Below are 26,339 nucleotides of genomic sequence, written 5' to 3'. Positions count from 1 at the left end.
CTGGAGCTGCCGGGCGGACCGAAGACCGTCGATTTGACCCCGGGATTAAAGCTATGAGCCCTCCTTAGAGACACATCGGAGTTTGTCCGCAGTTCTGTAAGTACAGGAGCCTCGTCTGAGCTACTTCAGCGGCTCTCCAGTGTGTTTGGGAGGGAGGCGGAGGAGGCAACGGGAACTTAGCTGGGGAAGCTAGTGCTACCCAACGGTCAGTCAGAAAGTGTACTGTCGGGGTTCTGCTGTCGCCTGTCCGGCACCAGCAGCTCTCTACGAGCCTAACCCAAGTTCTGACCCTGTTTCTGACCCTGTTTCTGACCCTGTTTCTGACCCACAGGAGTTTGCAGTCGGCTGCGAGACTTGAGGCTAGCAGCGTTAGCCAGGCAGACTAATCCAGCTGAGACCTGCACAGTCAGTCAGAGAGGAACCAGCGAGGCTTTATGGGGTGGAAATCACCCTTCTCTGAGTGTTAGGCTCACAGACATGTCAGAAGAGTGGGGCAGCTTCACCCCACTCCCCGGTTTGGACGTTAGCTTCGTGGCTAAGCTGCGCGAGGCAGTCATAGTGATGCCCGGTGAGTAGCGCGCGAGCTGTAGGTGATGATGATAACAACAATAATAATCATCAACATCAACATCATCATCATCATAATGTCACCCTAGCTATTATTAGCTAGACGTCCAAATATTTATGGACACCCTTTCATTAATTAAGTTGCACCCATTGCTGACACAGGTGTGCAACTGCACCTACACAGTCTAGGGTCTAGTCCCCGTAGAGAAGCACTGCCAATAGAATAGGACTCTCTGGAGCGGATGATAATAATAAGCATGGACCTGTTGGTGCCATGCGGCCGGGTGATGCCAGGTGTGGGCGTTGAGCTGTGGAGCGGTGGAGGAGCTATGATGGATGGTGGAGCTCCATCCAGTACTTTTGGGGATGATGATGATGAGGTGGGGTGGGGGACATAATCATCCAACATCCTGACCTCTCTATGGCTCTTTTGCTGAATGCAATCAAATCCTCACAGCAATGCTCCTCCTCCTCCAAAATCGCAGAACGTCGTCGTCTTCTCTGGACGGTAGAGACAGGTACTCTTTTTAATAGCTTGGATTTCAGATGAAGCAACGAATGACCAGGTGTCCCAATACTTTTGTCCATATACTGGATGCATCTGTGTTGGGTGGACAGATGTGTCCCCCAGCACTCGGCATTGAGCTGTGGAGCAGCAGAACTGGGTTCTCTGCAATGATGGGGGTGGTGCTCCATCCAATACTGTGGGGTGGTGATTATCATCATCATCATCATTCTCCAACTTCTTGACCTCATTAACGCACTTGTCACTGGACGCAATCAAATTCTCACAGCAGTCTCCAAAATAGAAAGTCGTCTTCTCCGGACGGTAGAGACAGGTACTCTTTTTAATAGTCTGGATTTCAGATGAAGCAACGAATGACCAGGTGTCCCAATACTTTTGTCCATATACTGTATGCATCTGTGTTGGGTGGACAGATGTGTCCACTGAAGTTCAGCTGCAGAAGAATGTGCTCAGTTTGTCCAGAAGTATCCAGACACCGCTAATGGCTTGTTTAGTCTCCATAGAAAAGCAGTGCAGGCCCTGGAGCAGTCTAGCGGGGTATAAAGCCCCCCAGCACTCGGCATTGAGCTGTGGAGCAGTAGAACTGGGTTCTCTGGAATGATGGGGGTGGTGCTCCATCCAATACTGTGGGGTGGTGATTATCATCATAATAATCATCATCCTCCTCCAACTTCTTGACCTCATTAACGCACTTGTCACTGGACGCAATCAAATTCTCACAGCAGTCTCCAAAATAGAAAGTCGTCTTCTCCGGACGGTAGAGACAGGTACTCCAACAAAAGCAGGATCAGCTATTTTTAACACTCTCGATTTCAGAAGAAACAATGAAAGAGCAGGTGTCCCAATACTTTTGTCCATGTAGTTTGGATGAGGGTGTGATTCACTTCTCCAGTGCGCATCCCATCATCTCCAGTGCCGGCGTGTGCGTCTCCGTGCCCATATGCAGGTTCAGGGTCTGTTAGAAATGGACACAAAACCTGTGAAGTGAGAGGAACCTGCCCTCGGTTCACGTCTGCTCCATAAGGAGCGATGGATAATTAGCTGCTCCTGCCAGCAGAAGTCTTACCTCTTACTAAGCTTCTTACACATGTGTAATTACATGGTGAGGTAACGGCGCGCTGTCTGATTCGACGCTACCAGCAAATGGGCCTTTCGGGCATTGTGCTTTGTTACCGCATCCATTGTCGTCCAGTCTGAAGTGCTGCTACACTTTGCGAGGTTTATTTTTAGCTCACTGCTGGAGTTTCACAGGGAAGGGGATGAATATTAGCATCAGCTGAGCTTGGAGGGATTTTGGCATGGCACTTCTCAGCTTGGGTCTATGTGCAGGCAGTAGGCAGTGCATAGATCCTGTATACACAGCAGGGCTGGACAGTACCGTCTATAGCGGTATACTGTGGTGTCGCTAATGAGGAATATGACGCTGTTTAGCAGCTTATTATCCAGTAATTACTGTGAAGCTGTTGTGAGACATAGTTATTAGACCTATAAACGAAAGGGTTAAAGAGGTCAACTCGGCATTTAGTCGTAAAAACATCCAAATCTGATCTCAGCCAATACCAGTTCTGATGCACTATATTCCCAAAAGTTTGTGGACGCCAATGCATGCATTCAGCTACTTTAAGCTGCACCCATTGCTCACACAGATGTGCAAATGCACACAGACACACACAGCTTGTCTAGTCTCTGTAGAGAAGTACTGCCAATAGAATAGGACACTGTGGAGCAGATCAACCAGACGATCAACCTATTGACACCATGCTGCCTAATGCCGTTGATGGTGGTGCTCCATCCAGTATATTTGTGATGAGTTTGGGATGGTGGTGATCATCCTGCCGATAAATACAATCAAATTCTCACAGCAATGCTCCTCCAAAATGTAGTAGAAAGCCTTCTTTCATGGACAGTAGAGAAAGTTACTCCAACAAAAGCAGGGTCAGCTCTTTTAATACCCTTGATTTCAGAAGAATGACAAGGTGTCCCAATACTTTTGTCCATATAGAAGTGTATAACACCTGGTGGCCACTGTTTGTTTTATTGAATTAAAAATGCTGCATTTTCTTCTGTATGAATTAAAACATGCATTATATTTATTATTATTATTATTTATAGATTTATGAATTAGTATTTATGACAATAGCTTCACTGCTAATTGTCTCAGACGGTCTAAGACCTTTACACATTTCACAGTCTACAATATTGTGTCTGCAGACCCGACATGCACAGCGAGGTCTCATCCTTGCCAGAGAGTCTCTCATGTCACCCTGCCTCTCTCTGGCACTCCTCAGTAGACTGGCATGTCCATTGTGACGCCAGCAGCTCGGTCTCGCCGGCATCAGCCTCGCGCTGATTTGCCACCCGGTTAAGTCTCTCTTTTTTGTCCCCCCTCTGAACTGATAGAAGTTCCTCAGCATTCAGACAGCCTGCCTGCCAGCTGGTGATCCATTGAAAGCTGTAAACACAGAAAGGTTGCCAGCTTTTGACTCTGCCTTGAAAAAGAAAAGCCCCCCCTCCTCTCTTACCCCTCTCACTGCAGCTGAAGTGGAGGAGCTCTGGAATACCAACACTCGGAGTAAAAAGAACCTGGAAAGGCTATCAGTCAGAGGAGAAGAGATGTTGACAAAGGGAGAACGTTCAACGGAAGGAGGACTTTTGTGCCTCTTTGCAATTAAAAGGTGTCATTCATGCTGATGGGGATGTGCACACAGATAGGCCGGTTGTTCGTATTCAGTGATTCAGCAGCTTTGGCACTGGCCGTTCTGCCGTTGAGTGGCGGTTGCCTTGGGCAGTAGGATGAAGTGCAGAGGAACTCCATCGGGGCCTGAGAACAATTGTCACGCTGCCATTTAATTCCCTGCTGTTCCAGTTTACTACACTCCCGATGAAAAAAAGGTGCCACTCTTGGTTCCTTAGATTACCTCTCAAAGCGCTCAAAGAAATTCTTCATCAGTATAGATCAACATTGATGGCATATTTCCATATGAGAGGTGCACAAAGTTATTGGTCTGGTTTCTCGGACCGGGATTAAGCCTAGTCCTGGACTAGACAGCATTTAGAATGGAGATTATCAGCTGAAAGGACCTGAAAGGACATAATCTCTGTCTGGGAAATCCGCCATTAAAGTTTATAGGACCTCTGCAAGCTCTAAAAGTTCAATACGAAGTCGTTTTCTCTAGAAATTGTGTGTCCAGTCGTTTCATGAAAGGTTCTTTTTTTAAAAAATCGTGTTTTTGTAATTGAGGTGCAACAGCGAGAACCCACAGAAGTAGCATTTCCATGTAAGTTAAAGATTTTCTGAACCTCCAGCTGTCGAAAGGATTCCATATCAGATGCTTTTTCCTCAAACTTACTACGTCTAACCTTACAGTCAATGGTTCTTATTAGAACCCTATTTTGTAGGCTTCATTAGATGCAAGTCTTAAGAACCTTTTTAAAGTTTAGAGAACTTTCAAATATAGGGTTGAACCATATAGCGGTTCTGTATCAGCAGTTTTTGGTAGAATTGCACATTCCAACTCTTCCGTGGCTTTAGCGTCCGTCCCGGGTGATCCGGTCATTATTGACCAGCACAAAGTACAGGTGCAAGCCGGGTACGAGACACCCATAAGCACATTATTCTTAAAGCGTGATCACCAGAGCTTCTCGAAGCAGCGCCCACATTAACCGCGCCACTGTCCCAGCCGGAACATACCACCCACCACCTGCACGAGCTAGCCGAGCACGCTACAATAGCGATGTGCGCCATGCTCCTCCTCCAGGAGAAATGCTCTGAGAAATCTGATCTCAAGACTGTTTAAAATGCCTGGCGTGAGCGGCTGTGTGTTTTGGCAGTCATCTATATGGGATCACCTGAGACGTGATAACGTCAGGTGTGAACGGGCCTAATTTTATGAATGAGGTGTGAGCGTGAAGAACCAAGCTTAAAAAAACTAATATCACAAGATCATGAGGCGCTAACCCACATAGTGTATAAGTTCTATGCCAGGGTTCTTTGGCTCCAGTCTGGAAGTCAGACACACTTGGTTCACCTCAAAAACAGTGCTCAGAGGACACCAGGGCATACTCGAATCCGCGGCCACTTAGAGCCCCAGCGCCAAGATATCATGATGATAAAAAATACATATTTGAAAAAAATAACATTGAATAATAAAATGAAATGATATTAAACAGCTAAAAGTGATTATTATATTAATTTATTTTTATGGCTCACCAACACTAGGTTAATCAGCTCCTATTGTCGGCTGCTGCTGCCACTGTTGGGCAAATGCAGATATGCGCTGCTTGGGTGGTGGATAAAGGTCCGGGTGCTTCAGCGTATTGCGCAATCTCTCTCTCTCCCTATGAAATAATGAAGCATCTGGTGCTGAGGTGGTGGTATGGGTGGCCCCCCAACAAAAATGCTTAGGGCCCCATAAAGGCTTGGGCTGGTCCGGACAGCGCTGGACAGTTTTTTGGAATTGAAGGACGTCAATTAAAGTGTTCATAGAATCCTACTTTAAGGTCAGGATCCTTAGGGTGTGGTCTAGTTTAGCCACCACAATCTGCAGTGATGCTGGGAATTGGGGCATTTTGGATCATGGCTGATGCCACTGTGATGCCTCTTAACCTGAAGCCACCACCGAACGAATGCCTGACCACAAAAACACTGTTCTGAGCAACGCTTTCACCACACGCATGGCCGAACAACAAAGGATTACAGCTGTATCACTGAAATGAGATGTGTAATGGCAAAACGCCACCGGCATTGCTGTTGAGTCCAAGACTAGGCCTAATCCATGCCCACAAAACTGGACCACAGTGTTTTGGGGAGGGATGTGGACTCTGTGGAAATCTCACATCACTTTCTCTGTGCCACTCTTTTGTCCCTCTGCTGTCACGTAGAGGACCGCTCTCTCAGCCTGGCCTGCAGAGGGGGTGTGTTTTGGGACCAATGCAGACCCCACCTCAGATCTTCTCTGTCAGTGCCTGCGCGTGGGTCAGCAGATTTTGTCGCTGTAAGTGTTTTCTGGACACCTGCTTCACTCCACACTGAGGACAAATGCATTGGGTTTGCTTGATTCTAATGTGCATTAATAAATTAATTAATTAATTTATGTAATTTTATCCACATGAATTACACTGATTACACTAACACCGTTCTTACCGGAAGTGAGTACACTGGGGGAGATGATGTCTGTGGATGAACGGATAGGAGATTTGGGTCGTAGTACCTGTGGATGTTGGTGCACTAATCTGTGCATTTATCATGCTGTCCTATGTTCTTCTGCTACTGTTGACCAAAACGTCCCATTGGGAGTCTAAGTAACCATAAAGTAAAGTATATATCACTGTCGCGCAAGAAAAAAACCTTGTATCTTCAAATTTGTTGTCAGAATTTCATGATGAATGGACCAATAGAAATGCTCCATTATGAATAAACTATTTTACATTGACTATGGAGATTTTTTCCTTCTCCTGTAAAGCTGCTGTTTGGAGATATTTGTCTGACAGGCCTCATACCTGAGATCACGGAGTCGAGGGAATGGTCTTATGAGTGTTTTCCACTGTTTTCAGGCACATTTAATAGACCGGTTCATCCAGGTTTGCTTGCTCTGTCTTTCCACAGCGCCCCCACTCCTTGGCTCTCTCAAATGCACTGGATGGACACAGAACAGAAACTGTCTATCCAATATCGGAATAAAAATAAACAATATTGATCAGATATAATCTGCCTCTGGTAGATCTGACATTGCATGTCCTAGGACATGAATTTTGCACATTTGTGCACATTGTGATACCGATGCTGAAGCGGTATATTGTGCAGCCCTAATGCAAAGCAGTGCAAACTGTCTGAGTTGTTTCTAGGTTATGACAGTGGGACCACTGGTGGTTCCAAGGAATTTAAGAGGTTAAAGTAAGGCATATCTTATCTTTATCTCCTGATAAAATGGGTAAAAGCATCTCCAAAAAGGTGACTTTACAGGAGAAGGCAAAAAGTGTACTTACTTCTGAATGGAAGTCAATGTAAAACACGAAGTTATTAAGTAATGTTGGAGCATTACTATTGACCCAATCATCCAGAGTTATTTACACAGTGTACAGAAGGTTCAGACCATGGAGAAAAATGAAGATACATGGTTTTAAAGCCAGCAGTCGACCCATTAAGTGGGTTTTGTGGGGTAATGGGGAAACATAACCATGTGGAAATGATTCACACGTTTTGAATCAAGCCAATCCAGAGCATTCCCTTTTCCCAGTGCGCCGATTCATCCTTCAGCAATCCTGCATCAGACTCCCGCCCCTCCCGGACCTCCACACCCCCCTGCATTGCCCTGTGCATGCCTTTACTGTGACCCGCCTTGTTTTGTGGCTGACCTCTGGCATTGTTGTGCTTGTCAGAGTAGCGCTGCGATCTATAGACCCCTGTTGATGTCTGCATGCCTGCACCCCTTTGGATCATCACAGAACACGCTAAACTATGGCGAGCTGTTGTAGCCTGAAATGGCGCCAGCGATAGAAGCCGTAACTCTCAGTTGTTGTTTTTTTTTACAGGTGGAAATTCTCATTTCGGAGATCAGATGTGAATGGTTTACTGGTAGTGGTATCGGATTTACAGATCTATAAAGCCATTCTGACTAGCCATTTGTCGTTATGTCATGCTTAATGTCATGTTGACCAGTCATATGATACCCTTACATGGAATTTCACTCTCTCATATTTAATTATATTTACTATTAAAAACCCAATTACAGATATTTACAGTTCTTTTGTCTATTAGGAATTATAATTGCAGAAATCTACGATATAATTCAGATGATTAGAAACTCTGGTATTATTTTTAGCCAAAACCTGAACAATAAATATACTCAATTTTTTAATAAAGGCACTCCGCTATTTAAAGTTTCACCCATTGCGAACATTTGGATGCTTGTCTAGTCCCTATATGAAGCCCCCCAGCATTGAGCTGTGGAGCAGTGGAAGAACAGTGTTCTCTGGAATGATGGTGGAGCTCTATCCAGTACTTTTGGGATGAGTTGGGGATGATGAGGTGGGATGGTGATCATCATCCTGACTTCACTAACTATCTTGTTGCTGAATGCAATCAAATCCTCACAGCAATGCTCCTCCTCCAAAATCTAGTAGAAAGTCTTCTCCCCTGGACAGTAGAGACAGTTACTCCAACAGAAGCAGGATCAGCTCTTTTAATAGCCTTGATTTCAGAAGAAATGGTGTAAAAGAGCAGGTGTCCCAATACTTTTGTCCAAATGTATTTTGATTTAGCACTTTTACAAGAATTCTAGTGTAGATATCTGCAGTTATAGATTATTCCATTTGTAGATTTAATTAGAGTTTATACTAGTAAAGATGTAATTATAGATAACGGAGAGCGAGATTCCATGTAATCAGTGGTAAAGTGACATTAGGCTAGTTATCATAAATGGCTTTATAGATCTGTAGATTTCATGTCTTTACTAGTAAACATTTCGTAGTTGATCTGAATTTCTAAGAAATATCGTAGAGCTCTCAAATTTGAGTCACGTCTCTGTAGCTGGTGGCATTTTAGGCTAAAATGGTCCGTCATGCTAAACACTGTGGATTAATGACTATTCCAGCACACACACCTTCACAGATATTTGCTCTCGTTGTATGAATTCGAGGCTCTGCTCCAGTTTCGGAGCATTTGCATTTGAAAAAACTGAATTGATGCGGAAATATTTTAACTGCGATCCGTTTGAATTGCAAATTGTTCCTCAAAAGCAGAGCCTCTCTAGGCCGTGCAGGCAGTGGTAATATGGGATGCTGTATGAATCTGGACCCCTGGAACAAGCTGCCTTGTATTAGCAGACACTTGAGAAGTAGCTGCAGCCGCATTTGTAAACGCTTTGAACTTCAAAGCTTTATGGAATTAGCTAACGTGGAGCTGTTAAAGCGAAGCGCCGTGGGATCAAAAAGACGCTCTGCGATCCATAGTAGGCTTTGAAGTGTTATTTTGCAGATGCTCATCAGTGCGGGCTTCCTACAACGCGATTTCAGCTCTGTTTGTTAAACACGGCATGGATCAATGAGTCAGGGATTGGCAGACATTCCAGTCTCATTCTACTCTTAAATTTAACAGACTCGGTCAGCACACCACATATGAATTATGGAGTGTGAGCTGATTAATGTAACTCTTAATTTGTTGTTGGCTGGCTAAACTCTAGCTATAAAAAGAGACCCAGCTGTCAGGGTAGCAGAGTGGCTCTCAGAGGATGTAAAAGTGCCATCCAAGCAGGAATACTAGGTTATGCTGCTAAAACAGATTCGATATGGAATATGGGGTTTTATTTATTTAATCCTGGCCGCTGTATTCACTGCACTTTATGAGATGCAGTAATATCAGGGTTTGTTTTTGCACTACATTACAGATGCACTAATGGGAATCGTGGGTCAATGTAGATACACTATGTCAAAGTTTGTGGACACCGCTTCTAATGAATGCAATCAGCTCCTTTAAATTGCAGCTTGTCCAGTCCCTGTAGAGAAGTACTGCCAGTATTGCCACCATGCCTAATGCCAGGTGTGGGCTAGAGGGGTGTAAAGCCCCCCAGTATTGAGCTGTAGAGCAGTGGAGGAACAGTGTTCTCTGGAATGATGGTGGTGGATGATGCTTCATTTAGTACTTTTGGGATGAGTTGGGGGTGATGAGGTAGGGCAGTGATCATCCTCCAACATCCTGACCTCATTAATACTTCACTGTCACTGAATGCAATCAAATTCTCACAGCAATGCTCCTCAAATTTAGTAGAAAGTCTTCTTCTCTGGACAGTAGACACATTTACTCAGCTCTTTTTTAATACTCTTCATTTCTGAAGAAACATTGAATAAGCAGGTGTCCCAGTACTTTTGTCAATAAAGTGTATCTGACACATATCTGACATATCATCATGCATCCCTACCCTACATAACTACCTGCAACCCAGCTGTGCATGATCCCAACCACAGCTAATTCCCCAGAGGTAATTAACTAACCGTTTCCTGTCTCTCTTTTTTTTGTTGTTGTTTGTTTGATCAGTTCGAGATATCGGCACAGCTGATTCCTTGGAGGTGGCAGAAAAAATGTCAGTCAGCGTCCATGAGAACCGCAAGTCAAGGACGAGCACAGGCTCCATGAACATCTCGCTCTTCCACAAGCCTTCGCATCCGGACAGCGTCCTGACGCACCTCAATACCCTCCGAAAACAGTGCATGTTCACTGACGTGACGTTATGGGCTGGGGACCGCTCCTTCCCTTGCCACAGGGCAGTGCTGGCGGCGTGCAGCCGCTACTTCGAGGCGATGTTCAGTGGAGGCCTCCGTGAAAGTCTGGACAGTGACGTCAACTTCCGAGACAGCGTGCATCCAGAGGTTCTGGAGCTGCTGCTGGACTTTGCTTACTCCTCCAGAGTCATTATAAATGAGGAGAATGCGGAGTCTCTTCTCGAAGCTGGAGATATGCTACAGTTCCACGACATCCGTGATGCGGCAGCAGAGTTCCTCGAAAAGAACCTGCATTCATCCAACTGTCTGGGTATGATGCTGCTTTCCGATGCCCACCAATGCAAGCGCCTCTACGAACTCTCATGGAGGATGTGCCTGGTCCACTTTGCAGCGGTCCGAGACACCGAGGACTTCTACGGCTTGTCGAAAGAGAAGCTCCTGGACCTTATCCTCAGCGACGAGCTGGAGATCGAGGACGAGCAGATTGTATTCAATGCAGTCATGCGCTGGGTCAAGTACGATCTGGACAGTCGCAGAGACTACCTCCCCGAGCTGCTCCGGGGTATCCGTCTCGCGCTGTTGCCATCCGAGTGCCTCATCGAGGCCGTGGCGTGCGAAGAACTGGTCATGTCAGACAAGCGAAGCAGGCAGATCGTGGAAGAGGCCATTCAGTGCAAAAAGAAGATCTTGCAGAATGATGGAGTTGTCACCAGTCCTTGTGCCAGACCACGCAAAGCTGGTCACACGTTGCTCATTCTCGGAGGCCAGACGTTCATGTGTGATAAAATCTACCAAGTGGATCATAAAGCGAAAGAAATCATTCCCAAGTCAGACCTGCCCAGTCCTAGAAAGGAATTCAGTGCATGTGCCATTGGCTGCAAGGTGTACGTGACTGGAGGGAGAGGTTCGGAAAACGGAGTCTCCAAGGACGTGTGGATATACGACACGGTCCATGAGGAGTGGTCCAAAGGCGCTCCCATGTTAATCGCACGCTTCGGTCACGGTTCAGCAGAACTGGAAAACTGCCTTTATGTTGTAGGAGGTCACACTGCCATAGCTGGCGTTTTCCCTGCCTCCCCTTCAGTGTCTCTGAAACAGGTGGAACGCTACGACCCGCTGACCAACAAATGGACCATGATGGCACCGCTAAGAGATGGTGTCAGCAACGCAGCAGTAGTCAGTGCCAAGCTAAAGCTCTTTGTGTTTGGTGGGACTACCATCCACAGGGACAAGGCTTCCAAAGTCCAGTGCTATGACCCTGTAGAGAACCGCTGGACCATAGCGGCAGAGTGTCCTCAGCCCTGGCGTTATACAGCCGCAGCAGTGTTGGGCAGTCAGATCTTCATCATGGGCGGTGATACGGAGTTCACCGCCGCTTCCGCGTACCGCTTCGACTGTGAGACCAATCTGTGGACGCGAGTAGGAGACATGACCTCGAAAAGAATGAGCTGCCATGCTGTGGCCTCTGGTAACAAGCTCTATGTAGTTGGGGGCTACTTTGGGACGCAGCGGTGCAAAACACTGGACTGCTATGATCCAACTTCGGACAGCTGGAACAGTATCACTACGGTGCCTTATTCGCTGATTCCCACGGCGTTTGTTAGCACCTGGAAGCATCTTCCTGCCTAGTAGCCTCACAACCAGCAGGATGGACATAACCTGGGTAAGATTTCCTTGTCTTGTTCTCCAATAAATGGTTGCTTGAGCATTGTAAGACCACGGAAGGCCATAGGACTTGGCGGTTGATTGTTTCCCTACTCTAAACGATCTGATTGAACTCAAGATGACCGTAAGATGATGAATGCTCACAGCTCTGCAGGAACTCGTCGGACTCAGTTCACAAAGGGCTTAATGATTTTACATTTACATTTACGGCATTTAGCGGACACTCTTATCCAGAGCGGCTTACAAGGTAACTCGTATTACAGCGGTGGGACAATGTAGTGTTAGGAGTCTTGCCCAAGGACTCTTATTGGTGTAGAGAAGCAGCACAGTCACCCAGACCAGGAATCAAACCCCAGTCTCCCACATGGTGTGGCAGCTCAGTGGCAGGTAGTGGTGTTATCTGTTGCGCCAACCACCAAACACTCTTTCACACCAAAAAGGAATTTTCTGATATTAATTAAATCAAACTCTTAAAGAATTAAATTGCCAGGTGAGCTTCTTTGATGGGTGCCATAGAGGGGATACGTCTGGTTCTCTAAATAACGAGTTCTAGAAAGACGTTTGAGGTACATTAAGGAACATTGCTGTAGTATAATATATTCCATACCAATTTTCACATTATTCCAAGAACATTAACATTATCCTGAAATTCTTTAAGCCTCACATCCCCAAAGGAACCATCCATTGGTATAACAACTCATTTGAGGTAATGGGCCACGTTACACACAGTCCAATGTTGAGGGAATGTTCATTTTCACTTGGCACAAAGTTTCTGATATAACCTCCGTTACAGAATCGTCCTACTCATGAACTTCTGTCCAGTGTGTCTTGGGCCCTGCAGGTTCTCACAGTGCTCTAGCAGCAAGGTAACAGATCTCTGGAGAACACAAGGTCCTATATTGGTGAGTTAACAAGCTGTTGTCCCACTCGGAGCTAAAATGGAGATTCTGATCTTAATATGGTCCGTATATTCACTGCCTCTGTTCTATGGCAGTGGATTTCCACCAGGTCCACCAGGTCCACTAGGTCGTCTGGGGACCCCCAGACAGTTCGGTTTTGAGAACCACTGCTCTGTGGCATCACACAAACAACTCTTACTTGCATCTTTGCTTTTAAAAGTGCATGATCTCTTGACAGTTGTAGGCTGCACCTCTTCAGAACGGTGGCGTTTCTGAAATCTGTCTGGGTCCATAAGTCTTCCAGTACAGTAACCGAAGCCTAAATGATCTCAGCTTTGAAACTCAGCGCTTGGAGTTGCATTGCTAAGTGCAGTGGGTTCTGAGCCAGGATCATAAATCATTTTAAATAAAGTTGTGCCTGCGCTCTAATAGTGCTGATCCCAGCTATGAATATTTCAGTATTACATCAGCTCAGCACTCAAGCCAAGCAGCAGTAGCAGTGTTTCCCTGTGAAGGATCTGAAGGCTTATTCCGTCACATTACGTCGTTATCTGTTGAACGCACCAGGATCAGTCCGGTGATTCGGGTGTTCCCTTCAGCAGATTCCTTAGACATTATCTCGTCGCAAAGAGCTTCTGAACCCCGCCGGTCTTGACATTTCCACACTGTCCACTGATTTCTGTCAAGATAACAGAGTGGCAAAGTGCTAAGCACGTCTTTGCAGCTCTCCTTGAAGTCAGCAGCTGTCGAACCGAAGGTTTTACGGAGGGGGGAAACCTATAAACCCATCTGAATGGCTGACGGGGGAAAGGAAGGAAGGAACAATGAAGTGTTGGGTGTATGAGCAACAGCCGTAGGCCCAGGGTTCAGACATGACAGTCCCAATACTATCCAGTGGGGATCAATGCGACACATCCTGTATGGTGAGCTAGTGATCCACTTCAACATTGATTTGGGATTTGCATTACAGAAGACTGTGTCAGTCAATTACCCATTACCTCATAAGCCAAAGAGCAAGCTAGTGCTAAACCTGTGTATTTACAGACTGCACTACTAAAGCATTTCAATACACCCTCATTAGACAATATCACTATATGGACAAAAGTATTGGGACTCACCTCCTAATCAGTGAATGAGTTCAGGTGTTTGATTCAGTCCCATTGCTACAGGTGTGTAAAATCAAGCTTCTAGCCCTGCAGTCTGCCTTCCTTACACACATCAGTGAAAGAACGGGAGGTTCTGAAGAGCTCACTGAACTCCAGTGTGGTTCTGTATGTAATAGGAGACACCGCTGCACTAACAACAACAAGTCAGCTTGTGAAATTTCCTCCCTCCTAGATCTTCCTCCATCAGCTGTGAGTGGTGTTATTATTGAACAGTGGAAGAGTTTAGGAGGAACAGCTCACAGAGAGCAGCTCAGCCACGAGTGTCTGTCAGACCACGTAAAGTTACAGAGCGGGGTCAGGGCCGAGTGCTGAGCTCAGAGCAGAGAGCAGAAAAGCCTCCAACTGACTCAGTAACTGCAGCAGAGCTCCAGACCTGCTGCTGCTGGTAGAGCTTAGAGCAGAGGGGGACCAGCTCCATATTAATAATGCCTGTGGGGTTAGAATGGGATGGCATAATTGTTCCTGTGGGTGGAATGTGTAAGTGTCCCAATACTTCTGTCCATATAGTGTATAAATAAATGAGCTTAGCAGTTTCTTGCAGTTTTCAATAACTTAACAATACAGGATATCATATTGGGGTCTGTACTGCAGAAAGCTTTTTGCTAACTTGTTAATTTGGTTAATAACTGCTATTTATTCCCCTAGAATATGTATAAACACACACACATGCGCACACACACACACATACTAGGAATCACCCAAATACTTAGCAATTTGCAAGAACAGTGATATTTGTGCACCTTAGATGTTAAGTCATCTCCTCGCTCAACAAAGTAACAAAGAAAATGACATCTAAACAGTTCTAGGTTGTTGCTGCTGTTTATCTGCCCATGTTCCCCTCCAAAACATGTATATCTAGAACACAGGAACAACAAAATAAGCATAACTAAGAATGTGACACAAGCCAGCCTCTGGAAGTGGATTTTCTATGAGCTTTCTTATGTTATTAAAACCCTTTTTTTGATGCATAAGGAGAGTCATATTCTTAGAATCGTCAATAAGTAAGCCTGGACGTGATCAGAAATATCAACACATAGGAAGCTAATATTAGTCACATTTACATAGGCTGTGGAAAACAAGTGCTGTCCAAGATTAGGTTCCTCCCTGCCGCGCTTAGAAATCATTTCCTTCCTCAATGTCAGTGTGTGGTACATTGCTTAGTTAGCATTAAAAGAACATCATACGGTGTCATAATATTTGCTTGACCTCTTACCTTTCTCTCAGCAGGACGTCAATATTAGTGTCTCCATGTTGCGGCAGGTCAGCTTTAGAGGCCGACGCTCCTGCTGTGTGCGGCAGGGATTTGTGCTCCCGCGAGACAAAGGCTGATCGAGCCTAATGTCATTTTCTCCCACTATCACAGGTCGGTTGTTTCCAACGGAGATAAAGTCCAGTGTCGGACTAAATTACACTGTCTGAATTTTGAAAATCCTTTACTGCTCAGGACAGGGCCGCAGATACTGGATCAGAATCTGGATTTTTAGGGCTGTGCGGTAGATTGCATGTTAATTGTTATTGGCATATTGGTTTTGCAGGCGAGTGGCTTTATTCATGTAACCTTTTCCTGCAGCCCCTGTAGTAGAACTGCCCTGGTTGTATGTGTTTACTGGTGTAAATCTGTCTCCAGAGGTAGTAAAATAGATGAGTGTGTTAAATCCATCAGAGCTTTCTCTGAGCCGCCGTGTTTTTACTGCTGTATAAAAGATGGAGGAGGCTTTCCTGCTTGTTGGATGCGCAGTTTGTTTTCTCCCAGCTGAGCTTTAGTGTGCGTTCATTCAGAGCAGAGTTTGAAGGGCAATAATAAGCTCTTACCGATCCAAACCTTCCTCTGAATGAGCTCAAATATGGTGAGGAAAAAACATAGCGCATCCAACAAGAACAAACAAGCCACTTTAAAATGCTGATCAGTTCTAGATCTGTGGAGTTTTCCACATTTAAGTTACTCCTACTGGAAAAGGAACCGTTATAGATACTGTCCTGTCCAGTGCTCGAAGCGGTACTCACAGGGTTAAACACAACTCAGAACCAGAATCAGAATCTCTGTTTTAACTGAGGGTGGGACAACAGAGAGTCAAACTCAGAGGCAGGACCAATCAGAATCTCTGTTTTAGCTGGGGGCGGGACCACATGATTCCTATTTTGCAATCAGAACCAATCAGAATCTGTTTTAACTGGGGGTGGGACACCATGATTCATATTCCACAATCAGAACCAATCAGAATCTCTGGTTTAGCTGGGGGTGGGACACCATGATTCATTTTCCGCAGTTAGAACCAATCAGAATCTCTGTTTTAGCTGGTGGTGGGACCACAATATTCATATTCTACGGTCAGAACCAATCAGAATCTCTGTTTTAGCTGGGGGTGGGGCAACACAGAGTCAAACTGAAAAGACAGAACCATTATCCGCATATGTTAGCTAGCATGTCTAGAACCACTCTGTGAATTCCGCAGGGTTAAAAGAACCGACTCATGAATAGGTTAATTAGGTATGAAGGGGGTGGGTCCGTATGTAAATAAGGTTCATCACCTAGTAGTACAGTAATCTCCGTATAGCGTAGTACCTCCTGTGTTCCATAAAATAGCTCGTTCTGCTGATGATCCTCCAGTTGAGCGACTGTGCTTGAACATGTTCTGCTCAGCGCCAGCTCGGCCGTGCTGGGAAATCCAGGCCTCTTAGCGCTGCGGTGTGAGAGCGTTTCCTGATCATGAGCAAATGATCACTTCTCCTACGAGTAATAATTCACACTTCCTCACCAGCCAGTGACACAGCCAGCACCAGCACTCTCTGTTTCACTGCGAAGCAGGTGGCCCAGCAAAAGCTCGACTTTATAATTAGCCTCAGGGGGGCGCGGATTCGGAGTGTGTGGAGGGTGCTGTGCCAGCCCTGCTGACGGATGCTGGCAGCAGCGGGCGGCTCGCGGAATGCCCAGTGGAAGTGCAGAAACAACAGCTGGGCCGTCCCAGTCCTCCTCACCACCACCTGCCCGTCCTCTTAGTCCGCTCTCTCCAGATAACGAAGAAAGTTGGATTCTAGATTCTGCATTGTTCTGCTTTGTTGCGCAAGCCAAATCTCTGGACTGCACAACGGCGCCCCCAGCCAATGAGGGCAAAGGCCTGCACACTAGAGACCGTCTTGATAGTCTGGATACTTTTGGGACTCTTGTGCTTTAGGCAGTTTTTTTTTTGTGTGTCTTGGCATCATCTCCAGAACGACACTATGTGGACAAAAGTATTGGGACGCCTGCTCATTCATTGTTTCTTCTGAAATCAAGGGTCTTAAAAAGAATTGGAGCATTTCTGAGGTCAGGATGTTGGATGATGATCACCACCACCCCACCTCACCATTCTCAACTCCCCATCCTATCCAAAAGTACTGGATGGAGCTCCACCACCATCATTTCAGAGAACACAGTTCTTCCACTGCTCCACAGCTCCTCAATTCTGGGGGTCTTCATACCCCTCTAGCCCACGCCTGGTATTATTAGGCAGCATGGTGCTAATGGGTTCATCTGTGCTTTTCAGCTCCAGAGAGTCCTATTCTATTGGCAGTACTTCTCTACAAGAACTAGGTGAAAGCATTTATTAGAAGGGATGGCCACAAATATTTGGACATGGTATAGCTACAAGTCTGCTGCTTGCTGTATACAGTAATAATGACCACATGTGTCTTATTCTTGTGTAAAATTGGGGAAGCAATGATCTTATCTTATCTGGAGAAACAAAGCTTGATGGTTCTTTATGGGACCAAAAGTGGTTCTTCTTGTATGAAAAGATACCTCATTGCCAGGCGATCACCCGGTCAGCATCACGCTTTCTTTCTTTTAGGTTATGCTACCAGGAGGCATATAGAGTACATGACTCAGCTGGGACTCCAACATGAATCCCAATTGTTGGGGGTGCGCCCCTGCACCGACTAGCCTGTGCTTTTAGTGGGTGCGTCCCCAGGGGCCGCAACAGCGATTCCTTATATAACGGGATTCATGAAGGTGAGCGCTGTAGACAACTCGGCTGTTTGCTCCGGCTCTAAAAATACCTGTGACCCTCCATGGTGCAGTGCGTCTCTGCACTCCTCACGAGAAAACAAAGCAGTGAAGTAAAAAGCAGGAGGCAGGAGGAGCTCTGAGAATGATGCACGCCTTGCCCCAGGCCTGGGAATCCTGTTTCAACACATTAATATTTTAACAACTGCAGCAGCAGGCAAGACAGGGAGAGCAGCGGGCTACCTGCCTGTTATCAAATTCAGCCAGCTTCTCAAACTCTCCTCTCAGACAGTACCCGGTGTTCTTATAAACTCTTGTGAACTCGCTCTTCTTCCTCACAGATCTCTTGCTTTTTCAGTTCTGTGCGGTTTCACTAATGTCCTGAGAGAGATACGCTCCGGGTCTAATCAAAATTTAGCTTGCGATGCCGTAAGCGGGCAGAACTTTCTTCTATTATTGCCTGTGTTTTTCCGAAATGTCACTTAGGGGCATTTTCATAACAAACGCAAGCCTTGCTCTTTTCAGGTAGTGGTGAAAGCTTCTAAAAGCTTAGCATTAGCCTGAACCGACCTCATATGTGCCTCTGACTAATCCATCAAGGGCTAAGGTTACAGACCTGATTTTAATGGGTACTCTTAGGCCGTATTATGCTGTTCTAGAGTCTATCAAAAATGCTGAAATAATAAACTTAACATTTGGCACAATTCCACATGTATTAGAGTTGGGGCAGGGTTGCCTTTGGTCCTCTGACTAGCGTGTTAACTTCTGGTAAGTCTGGATGCTTGGGATGATGTATTGCAGCTTTCCGTGCAAATGTTTGTGGACACCCTTTGAAATGAATGCATTCAGCTACTTTCAGTTGCATCCATTGCTGACACAGGTGTGCAAATGCACACACACAGTTTGTCTAGTCCCTGTAGAGAAGAAGTACTGCCAATAGAATAGGACTCTCTGGAGCAGATCAGCATCATGACCCTATTGACACCATGCTGCCTAATGCCAGGCGTGGGCTAGAGGGGTATAAAGCCCCCCAGCATTGAGGAGCTGTGGAGCAGTGGAAGAACTGTGTTCTCTGGAATGATGGTGGAGCTCCATCCAGTACTTTTGGGATGAGTTGGGGAGTTGGGGATGATGAGGTGGGGTGGTGATCATCATCCAACATCCTGACCTCACTAACGCTCTTGTTGCTAATCAAATCCTCACAGCAATACTCCGCCTCCAAAATCTAGCAGAAAGCCTTCTTCCCTGGACAGTGGAGACAGTTACTCCAACAAAAGCAGGATCTACTTTTTTTTTAATGATTTTGGAAAAACTGAATGAGCAATGTCCCAATACTTTTGTCCTTTGATCTTTTTTTTTTTTTGACAGACAATTAAATACTATTAGATCTGTTAGGTCTGTGGCTCCTGTGAAGGCGTGGATCTATTAGGCAGCAAGTGAACAGTCAGTGCTTAAAGGTGATGGAAGTGTTGAAACAGGAGCAGGAGTCACTTTGACAGGAACCAGACTGGGATGTTCTAGGTGACTGGGTCAGAACATCTCCAAAACACCAGAGAGTCCCGGTATGCAGTGGTCAGTACCTACCAAAAAGGACTACTCATCCCGGTGAGTCAGTGACTGGGTCATGGGCGCCCAAGACCCTCTGATGCTCAAAGAGGTCCCATTTCACAACCTACAGGACTTAAAGAATCTGCTTCTAACGACAGTCTTGGTGCCAGATAAGGGTGCCATATACTCTGGAACCGCTCCTTACTGGAGATCTTTTTATGCCTGTTTAATGGAATCAGCTCACACTGGGCTCTGTAATTGTAGAGGAAAGTTATGGGAGTGATCCTGGACTCATTTTATCATGAAGAGTGCAATGCAGTTTTCCTTCTGTACAGGTACAAGCAAGCCTGTCAGCACCTGATAAGCTGCATCACCCCAGAGCTACTGTTCTTTTTTTTCCATAGGAATAAAAACACTGTGTCTACCCTCTCAATCCTAATTTTCTAACATAAGCCCAGTCAAAAATATAGCACAGAAAGCACAGACCCGTAACTCTGCACTTTGCTTAATAATGGTGCTCCATCTGACCGTGCTGCAGTACTCGTCATGTGTCCACAATGAGGCCTGGTTACTGTCTTTTCTGTCAACGCTGCAGTTTTATTGGACGGCATTGTGCTCCGCTAATCCAGGTAATTTGCCAGTTGGAACAGCCCTGACCCATCGCCAACCGCCACTCGCCCCTCCCGCTTCTGGAAAGCCTAAACCAGCTAATTGTTTTGCTGTTGCCGAGGCCCTAAATCGGATTGTGCTGCTGTAATCTGATCTCTTTGTCACCGTAGCCGCAAACACGATGTTTTGGCCCAGTCCACAGTTCCGCCAACTATAGAGGCAGCCGCCGAACACAGGTGGCAAAGGCCAGGATTTCCCATGAGGCTCATCCCCTTAAAGCCTAAAGACAAGAACAAGCTTCGCCTGCTCGTCATGCCCTGGATATTTTGGCTGTGGAGCTACTCAGGCTTGTTGCTTGGATCTCCCTTTCTCGGCTGCTTGTTTTCCCTTAAATTTACCTCTTATCGTCCGCCATGACATGTCCATTCCTACCCCACAGTCTAGACGGCGGCGGCGTCTGCTGCTGATAAGGGCATTGTAAGTGCTGTAAGGGAGCTTGGGGCTGTTTAACCAGCAGGGAAGCCTGGGATGCTTACAGGCATTCCGAACAGCTTAATTATCATTTCGCAGTAAAACTGGGTCTTAACTGGACGTGCCCTTTTCTCAATAATGGTCGGACCACTCCGCAACCTCTCGACCATCTCTGTGACCGGTTGTACCCTGGCGTTCCCACGCTGTTAAAGCTCATAATGGATGTGAGACCACACTGTCAGCCTTGCGGTGTGATGACGGAGAAGCCAAGCTGATTGAACCGAGTTGGATTCCACTTCCAGGGCAAGTCAAGTCTTGTCAGAGAGCCAGAAACAAAGAGGAGGACGGGATGGGGTGGGTTTAGGAGCCGCCATGGAGAGTACAGGGATATAGGCAGAATGATTACCCAATCTGTATCCTTTGATCCTGAGCCAGCATCTCCTTGGATTTGATCTCCAATGCTCTGCAGATTTTGCGCTGAAGTTTCCACCCACTCTTGAACAGGACTTTCTCTGCATTGTATTTCCAAAGAGATTAAATATCGATACCTTGCTTGCGCCTGCAGTTTGTGCAAGCTCTTGCAACTGCTCACATTTCACACTTTAAAGCAGTGTCATCCTGCGAGATGCAACGCCACACCTTTCTTAAATCATTGCGATTCGTTGGCGTCGCTCAAATCTGCACTGCCTCAGCTGCTTGCAGATAAGCAGACCTTATGCGGATTCCGTCCTCCAGCGGAGGCGCTGCCATGATTTACACGCTGCCTTTTTTTTCCCCAAAAAACTGAGAGTGTTGCAGCTCTTAATGCTCTCGCACTCTCTTACGGGAGGGATTAGCATTAAACTGGAACGTGGTAAAACACGTCAAGGTGATGAGGAAGGGATTAGAGGCCCGGGGCCGGCCGAATCACAGAGCAGCTCCGTTTCCTTGCGGCTCCCGTTTCCGAGCAGCCGGTTTAAAATCCTCTGAGGAAACTGCGGCAGCTTCGGCACGCTGTGCACTTGAAGTGCTAAGAGACTGCAAATCCCTTCTTCTCTCCACAGGGACAACAGAAGAGAGATTCAAAGGCATTCGCAATTGATTCAGCCGGTTCCTTCAAAGCTTTCCCAAATCCCTCCTACAGATTCGGCATGTGAAAGCAGCCTAATTTCCTGTCTTCCTCTCATCCTGCTTGCTGATTTCTTTAAATTCTCTTCTTTCAAAGCAAGTGAGCGTTGCTGCCTTTACCTCTTCTTTGTACTGAGGAGTTGTTGCGAGAAATTTGTCCGGCCTCTTGTTTCGGAGTTGACCATGTTGTCACACAATGCACGTGTTTCCACACGCGCTGATTGATCGCTCCCGTGGGAATTGACTCGTAGCTCGGGAAAGAGAATTCGACACCCCGTCTTAACTGCCGCTCTGCCTGAAAGAGAGGTTTGACCCCTTTCCGAGTGACAGCCAGCCATCACTGAGGAGTCCTCTTTCCAGCCTGACCTGAAGCCATTTCCTGTGTTACTACTCTCAAGGCCCAAGGCTTCTGAGAAGCGACCGCTTCTGAATCTGAGCTAGCTGCGTTCGCTGAATCGTTTTACACGAAATGTGGAATGTTGACCAAAGCGGTGGGAGTTAGCCGGTGAGCGAGGGAGGGATAGGAGGGCAGGAAGAGATTTTGTCTCAAAGCCAAACCAAAAAAAGCAGCATCTGATCGTCAGGTCAAACTGCTCGCCTCCTGTCCGGTTCATGCCGCAGTTGAAACTGGACAATAAGAGCTTCTGTGTGCAGTATGTGAAAACCACTGGATGATAATCAGGCATTTTTTAGTATCAATAGTGTATTCACTCATTTATTCATTCAATTATTTATTTATTTAGCCATCTTTAACACTGTAATAATATCTTAATGTTTAATATTTTATATGTAATATTTCTCAGTTTGACTAATATTTATCAGTTATATGATTATTTACAAAAGAAGTTAATTTTATGTAGACAAATCGTCTTTGACACAGTTCAATGCAGAAATGTTTTGGTTGCTTTGGGAAATAATGCTTTAATATTATTAATATTAATACTTTCCCATTGTAATAAGACTTACTTATAAAGTAGGATATTTATACTTATATTTATAATGAGTTTTATAAAATGCCAGTTAACATTTTACGTTTTTGCAAACTTCTAATTAGTCCTTACAACCTAAAAAAAAAAGTCTTGAAAAGGTGCATTTTGGTGTTTTTGGAACACATTGCTTAAGACTGGTCTCTCTACAATAAGAACACTTGAAGGTGGAGATGGGTGCTTTTTACCCACTGGACATGGAGGCAGATGAAGTCTAGTTGTTCACTCACAACAGCACAAAGTAGCGGGACAGTTAGTCTGTTCATATATAACTAGCCTGTTGAGCTTTTTGTTTGCTCTGGGTTTAAAATACAACGCATGTATTTATCAGTGCTGACAAATGTCCTGTTTTCCTGTCGGTCATTCTCACTGCCAGTCTGTTCTTTTCTCACAGTGGCCCTTCTCTGCGAACTCTCTCTACGGCTTGCAACCGTTAAAATACACAAGTCTAAACTCCACCTACCTTTCCCTGTCTCTTGTTGCAGGTGTGCATCATGCTTATCCAGCCATAGCCGATGGATGGCAGAAGCAGGGGCGTCTCCGGGCGTGGCCAAGCTGGGGTCAGCCTGCGGCGGCGGTTGCGATGGTGGGCGCCTCTGAAAAAACAAACAAACAAACAAGCAAACTCCTCTACCTAGAAGCGAACGAGTGGGACGGCGAAAACCGTGAACCATGCCGCCTGGGTCGTCACCTCCAGACAGCACAAAGCTTCAGAAGCTGAGAAGCTTCACCCACATGCCATGCGTTTCTGTTGCCAAACAAGAGGCCCGCTGACACACTGACCTCTTGCCTCGATATCTGTGCTGTGTTCTTTGGAAATGTAGAATTTTTTGAAAGTTTCGTGTCATAAACACTTCGCAACTTCGCAGACCAAGAGCCGGAGGGATTTCAGCCGAGGGCAAAACGGCAAACCGGAGACTTCTCAGACTTCTGACACTTGATGAGCCAAGCAGGATTTCCATACCTGCTTCAGCTCCACCCATGGTGCAGTGCGTGTATGTGCCCTTGTTGGGTTCTTTTGCTTCCGAAAGCCTTGTGAACACTGCAGTGAGAGGACAACCACAAGCCTGTGTACAGAATCGCATCTCAATAAGAACACGCTTACAGGTCTACTCAGACAGGTGGGCTCTGACGTAGGAACACCTGTACGACCTTTTATTTAAAAACAAACGGATCTGTGAAGCAAAACCGAACCTGAAACGTGTACAGACTCCACAGCATGAGGACTTTCTGGTGTTTAGACTTTCTTGAGGAACTGAAATGATAGGAATTTGATAAGTGCATTGCAGTTATTTATGTGTCGTGTCAAAAACAACTAAACTAAGAGGTTTGCACACGCCACAGGTTTGATATTGGATGATGAGGGTGTTTGTTACTGAACTTCTCTGGAACATATTTGAAGAATGACCTTCACCACAGGTCTGAAGAACAGGGCATGTTTTACCGCCATTGGTTTTAGCGTCTTACAAACTTTCTCCTTATTTAATGGAAAGTGACTCACTGCTGAAGTTTTCCATTCGGAAGGGCACATTCTCTGGGATTAACGACTAGATCCCATAGGCCTCCTCATGAACCGAACTCCTGGTGCCTAATACCGCTGGCCATGTTTGTCGTTAATGCACTCTGTTGTTGAAGGGTTTGAATAAATGACTTTCTGATGCTTGCTGACTGGTTCCATAAGCTCTCCGTGGCTTAAGGAAGCGCTCGCTCCCTCAGCTTAAAGCGTTCCTCCGGCGTTCGACATACCAGGCCGCTTTGAAGTACGGAAAATAAGCTTCAGATTATTAGCTCTGTGTTGCAGCGTAAACTCTCAAATCCTTCCCTCTCAAAATAGTTTATCCATCGCTGGTGGTTACTGTCTCTCTCACAACCGAATGACTTCGCGCGTAGCTTTTAGAGCAGACAGCCAGCCTCAAGAGACACATTAACGTAAAGATTAGCCTTGACAGAAATGTAGAAGAAGAGGAAAAGCACGCTGCAGAAGGTCGTGGAGGAGACTAATGCTAGCATCAGTATTCTTCATCCGATAAGTAGCGGGTAATGCGTACGAGGCATTTTGTGCTGATGTGTGCAGAGATCTTCTCTCAGCAGAGCTGCTCGGCTGACCATGTGATTTAACATCTCATTTACTCATCACAGGGCTGGATCGCCAGGACTCCGCACTCTGCCCAGCAAACATTTGGGAACGTCTAGCTTTACCGAAAATGATTTTATACAGATAAGCAGGTAGGAGAGTGTAGGTCCTCCTCACGCTGCCAAGACAGCTCTGATCCGTCAAGGCATGGACTCTACAAGACCTCTGAAAGGTGGAAAGACTAATGCTAGCCTTGGGCACCCCTGACCCTGTCGTCAGTTCACCGGTTGTCCTTCCTTGGAGCACTTTTGGTAGGTAGTGACCACTGCGTACTGTTAAAATGTTCTATACATTGACAGAAACTTTGAGGATTTTTTGTTCCCCTACAATTGGAGATGATCATCTGACCAATGCTGTGGCCACCAGGTACCCAGCCAACATGCCTATGTGGGGCTCACATTAGTGGGTTCGTACATATGTTGTTACTGGGACCCAGTTGGGCTTCCCATCATTACAGCCAACCCAAAGCTCAGTCCTATCTAGGCCCCATGTGCAGTGTACAACCCACATGGGGTCCATGTTTAACCCTTCCTGGTCCCATCACTGACCCTGGTGGGCATCCATATGTTGGGCAAACATGGAACCCACAGACAAAACTATGGGCTAAAACCATACAGACCCCCCACACGGACACGTTGGCTGGGTGGCTTCAGGTAGGGCCCACTGCTCTGCACTCTGTAGTGCTCATCCTGCTTTAACAAACCCACTCTCTCAACAATGGGCTGATAATGAGTGGATTAGTAGGATCAGGTGTGTTGGGAGCAGGGAAGACACTGGGCAGTGGGCCTCCAGGACCAGGGTTGAGAAATACTGCACTAGACTATAGAGAAGTTAATGTGGAAAATTAATCCCAGTCACACACCATTAACCCCCCACCCCACCAGTTATGTGCACTGGTCTGCAGCGCTGCTGGTGTTGCTGCTCTCTCAGCTCTTCAGCTGAAGAATGCAAACAGCACTTGCTCTCTTTCCTCCTCTGGCAGCGGCGTGTGCAGAGGGAACAGCAGGGCCGAGCTGCTGGCAGCCGTTCAGCAAAAGTAGCTATCAAGAAGCAATCTTTCTCAGAGCAGTGAGGTCGGACATGGCAGCTTTCCAGCGCAATATCACGTCTCCCACAGCGTTCTCCCACTGCGCTGCTCCAGAACAGCACCTTCCAGCTCCAGACTGGAGCTTTCCTTAAAGAGAGAGGGAGCGAGATGCAGGAACTACTACTGGGGTCACATATCCAGTTCCTACACCAGCCAGCATGTTTGAGTGTTACACTCTTAAATAAACAACAGAGGGTTCTGTAGGCAGGGTCATAGAAGAACCGCCATTGGAACCATATCTGGTTTGTTTATGTGAATGTTCCTTTAACAGCACATGGAGGTTCTAGAAAGGTTGATGGCTGTTTATTTTGAAAATGGGAACCAAAACTGGACAGAGGTTAATATAGAACAACTTTACACTTTACAAATGTTCTTT

At 46.1% G+C, this 26,339-nt stretch overlaps 1 protein-coding gene across 2 annotated transcripts; it reads left to right on the top strand.

The window, feature by feature from the left end:
• enc2 (ectodermal-neural cortex 2) lies at window positions 1–24,402 on the top strand. 2 transcript variants are annotated; one of them, XM_072663788.1, is made up of 4 exons: window positions 1–96; window positions 5,975–6,087; window positions 10,125–11,972; window positions 23,228–24,402. In XM_072663788.1, exons 2-3 carry the CDS (start codon window positions 6,024–6,026, stop codon window positions 11,936–11,938), a joined length of 1,878 nt encoding a protein of 625 aa, XP_072519889.1. In that variant the 5' UTR covers window positions 1–96; window positions 5,975–6,023; the 3' UTR covers window positions 11,939–11,972; window positions 23,228–24,402. The 2 variants fall into 2 exon arrangements, with proteins under 2 accessions (XP_072519889.1, XP_072519890.1); XM_072663789.1 differs by lacking the exon at window positions 5,975–6,087.
• The last annotated feature ends 1,937 nt before the right edge of the window (window positions 24,403–26,339 follow it).

This window comes from Salminus brasiliensis, chromosome 19, assembly GCF_030463535.1.
Source record: "Salminus brasiliensis chromosome 19, fSalBra1.hap2, whole genome shotgun sequence".
NCBI classification, from domain to species: domain Eukaryota; kingdom Metazoa; phylum Chordata; class Actinopteri; order Characiformes; family Bryconidae; genus Salminus; species Salminus brasiliensis.
Note: the sequence above shows the minus strand (reverse complement) of the source record. Positions and strands in the feature narration are given on the sequence as shown.

Coding starts and splice junctions, on each gene's coding strand:
- enc2 (XM_072663788.1), top strand. CDS start 6,024: ATGCAGACCCCACCTCAGATCTTCTCTGTCAGTGCCTGCGCGTGGGTC. Junction 6,088..10,124: donor GGTCAGCAGATTTTGTCGCT/GTAAGTGTTTTC, acceptor TTGTTTGATCAG/TTCGAGATATCGGCACAGCT.